The sequence below is a fragment of the Salvia splendens genome, chromosome 8, assembly GCF_004379255.2.
Source record: "Salvia splendens isolate huo1 chromosome 8, SspV2, whole genome shotgun sequence".
Taxonomy (NCBI): Eukaryota; Viridiplantae; Streptophyta; class Magnoliopsida; order Lamiales; family Lamiaceae; genus Salvia; species Salvia splendens.
The window spans coordinates 23,160,297-23,163,717 of record NC_056039.1 but is presented as its reverse complement, the minus strand read 5'-3'; the positions used below and the strand labels follow the sequence as shown (position 1 = coordinate 23,163,717).

The window sequence follows — 3,421 nt, the reverse complement described above, 5'->3', positions numbered from 1 at the left end:
ATACATCTACTACCAATCAGTTTCACTATCACACAATTGTTTCACCACCAAAACCGAGAGAGAATCAGAGAGTCAGTTGGTCTTGAAAAGAAGCTGCGGAAGCTATGAAGAAGAAAGAAGACATGCTAGAGATGTATTTGGAGAAAGCTTTCAATTCCACATTTTTTTTATATAACTTCAAATGTAACATGATACAATACATATATTCTCCATTTGAATGATCTAGAACATTGTACTAATCTACTTTTATGCTAAGTTAAACATGCTTTACTTTCTTAATCAAAACAAACTCTGCAAACTCTCTCTCTTCTTCATTCCATTGACCAACACGTCTCTCCAAGTACAACGGTGGTTCTCCACCTTAGCTGGCATGCTTGGCTCAATCACAGTTGTAGCTCGTGCGAGCTCTCTGATTGGTTCTTTTAATGTACCAGCCTTTCTCCTCTCTTTTGTCTTATCTATCACCTTGGCTCGTGTGGAGTTGATCGCTTGTTTATCTCGTGCATCTTGCTTTGTTGCCATACACTGATCACCATGGTTAGTAATCTCAGCATTACATGCAGTAGCTTGATCAACTTGGCATGCAACGGCTTGATCAACAGCTTGATCAACTTGACGGTCCAGTGACTTAAGATGCATTATGCCAAGTTGATCAACAGTTTGATCAACTGGACGGTCCAGTGACTTGAGATGCATTGCAGCTTGATCAGCTTGACGATCACTTCCAACACACCCCCTCAATCCGAGGGAGGCTAAGGACACCACTCATAATCTTTCCCTTAGCTTCACGAAGGGTTGATGACTCAATGGTTTAGTGAATATATCTGCTATTTGATCCCCGGTTGGAACATGCCTCAACTCAATCTCCTTGCTCAGAACCTTATCTCGAACAAAGTGGATATCTATCTCAATGTGCTTAGTTCTTGCATGTAAAATAGGGTTAGAAGCTAATGCAATTGCACTCAAGTTGTCCACCCAAATCACTGGACTCCCTTTCTTCTTAATCTTCAATTCACCAAGCATAGAAGACAAGGGTTTAGGAATCCTGACCCTAAGGAAGACAATGGCATTGGTAATATAGCAGTTAACGAGGTCATGGAAGTGGAGGCCCCGACGGAGCAACTTGATCAGAACACTACTACCGGCAAAGTGGGGGCTGGGAATAAGAAGAAACAAAAGAAACACCCTAAAGGTGTCTCGGATGCCCAGCCACCGATGGATGAAGTTACCGAGGATGCATTGGTGTCAGAGGCCGAGACCGATTACATAGCGAAGGCAACGACCGACGGACGAGACCATCCCACCGATACCGGCACCCGATGAAGCCGGCCCAACACCCGACAGAGCCGGTCCGAGAAGGTCGGAGAACCCGCCAGCACACGTAAATCCAAGTCTCGATCCCGATCAAGGAAGAGAGATGTCACCCCCTCCATTGGGAGAATGGATTAGAAGCTGATCCCGGGGTGTCCCAATGATCGTTGCCACATGGAACATAAGGGGACCGCAGCAACTCCCCACCCAAGCTGCAATCGTCGATTTTGTGAGAACGCATAAGATCGACGTCATGGGTCTTTTGGAAACTAAGTTCAAGAAGGAGAACTACACTTTCTTCCTTGAAAATAACTTCAGGGAATGGAAAGCCGTGGACAACTTCGAGTTGATCGGAAATAGCCGAATGCTTCTAATCTGGAATCCAATCAAAGTGGAACTCGAGCCGATCAGAGTGGAAGAACAAGCCATCTACGCCAAAAGCAGGTGCTTGACTTCCAATAATTCGTTTCATTTTGTTTTGGTTTATGGATTGCACACTATACCGGATAGACGCCCTCTATGGGACTCGTTAGTTGAGCATGTGATGCAGGACGAGCCGACATTCGTTAGCGGTGACTTCAATAACGTGCTTGCCGAGGATGAGAGAGTAGGGGGCTCTGTCCCAACCGAATATGAGATAAAGAACATGGTGGACACGTGTGCATTGCTCGGGTTGGAATATATCATGTCTACGGGATGCAAGTACACTTGGACGAACCATGCTATTTCGAGCAAGATCGATAGGGCCATGACCAACGACGCTTGGTTCACCAAATGATACTTAGCTAGTACGGAATTTTTGCCATCATGACCGTACACGGACCACTCACCGGCCGTCACTACCCTCTTTGGTAACATTGTCTCGTACCCAAAGCCTTTTAAATTCTTTAACTTTTGGCTCAAGCATGTAGGCTTCAATAAGCTAGTGGAGGTTAATTGGGCCTCCAACATCCGAGGGAAGGCTCAATTTGTGCTCGTCGAACGAGGGAAAGAGTTCAAGAAGCATCTCAAGGAGTTCAACGTCAAGGAGTTTAGTGAGCTCTCAAAGAGGGCCAAGGAGGCCGGGGTAAAGCTTGAGACGTTGCAGAAACAGACGGATAGGGACACAACAGACCTTGCCCTTCGGGTCCAGATCACCAATCAGAAGAAGAAGACTGCCTACATTGAGAATTCTGAATGGGAGTATTATAAGCAAAAAGCTAAATTCAAGCATTTACTCCTTAGTGATCGCAGTACTTCGTTCTTCCATTCTCTTGTTAATAGGAACAACTCACGCAATTATATTGCATTCCTCTATAGGAGAGACAGTACCATCACGGGGGAGCAAGAGGAGATCATTAGTGAGTTCATGGAATTTTACTCGACACTCTTGGAACCAAGAAGGAGCCGGATCCCATCAAGGTGGACATCATTAGGCAAGGCCCCCTTGTGAGTGAGGAAGACAGTAGGGACATGGTGCGACCCATCACGGTCGAGGAGATTAAAGAAGCCTTGTTTGACATCGGGAACGACAAGGCACCGGGCCCCGATGGCTACTCCTCGGCCTTCTTCAAGAAGCAATGGGAGAGAGCCGGCAAAGATGTGGTCGATGCAGTCAAGGAATTCTTTGAGACGGACCAATTGTTGAAGAACTTCAACACTAAGGTGATCTCTCTGATTCCAAAGACTTCAATCAACCCAACAGTGGGCGACTACTGGCCTATCTCCTGCTGCAACGTCTTCTACAAGATCACCACAAAGATCCTTTCGAGGAGGATGGCGCCGTTACTGAACAAGCTCGTGGATAAGGCACAATCGGCGTTCATACCAGGGAGACACATCATGGACAACATCCACCTCGCTCAAGAGCTCATGCGAGGGTATGCGGATAAGAAGAATGCTCCTAAGTGTACGGTCAAGATCGATCTCCGTAAGGCGTATGACACTGTAGACTGGGACTTTCTCAGAGCCATCCTTCATGGGCTGAACTTCCACCCGAAGTTCGTCTATTGGGTGATGCAGTGTGTCACGACGCGTAGGTTCTCGATCGCGATCAACGGGAGCCCGCATAGATTCTTCCCCGACAAAATGAGACTTCGATAGGGAGATCCTATGTCTCCTACTCTGTTTA

General features: G+C 46.6%; 1 protein-coding gene across 1 annotated transcript; it reads left to right on the top strand.

Annotated features, from left to right (window-relative positions):
• The first annotated feature begins 1,471 nt into the window (after nucleotides 1–1,471).
• Nucleotides 1,472–2,743, top strand: LOC121745925. The gene is made up of 2 exons (XM_042139870.1): nucleotides 1,472–1,970; nucleotides 2,223–2,743. The coding sequence occupies exons 1-2, from the start codon at nucleotides 1,472–1,474 to the stop codon at nucleotides 2,741–2,743; spliced, it is 1,020 nt and encodes a 339-aa protein (XP_041995804.1).
• The last annotated feature ends 678 nt before the right edge of the window (nucleotides 2,744–3,421 follow it).

Bases quoted from the DNA above. Each gene is read 5' to 3' on its own strand.
- LOC121745925 (XM_042139870.1), top strand. From the start codon at position 1,472: ATGATCGTTGCCACATGGAACATAAGGGGACCGCAGCAACTCCCCACC. The intron at 1,971-2,222 runs GTGCATTGCTCG...TCAAGCATGTAG, and splicing joins AAAGAACATGGTGGACACGT to GCTTCAATAAGCTAGTGGAG.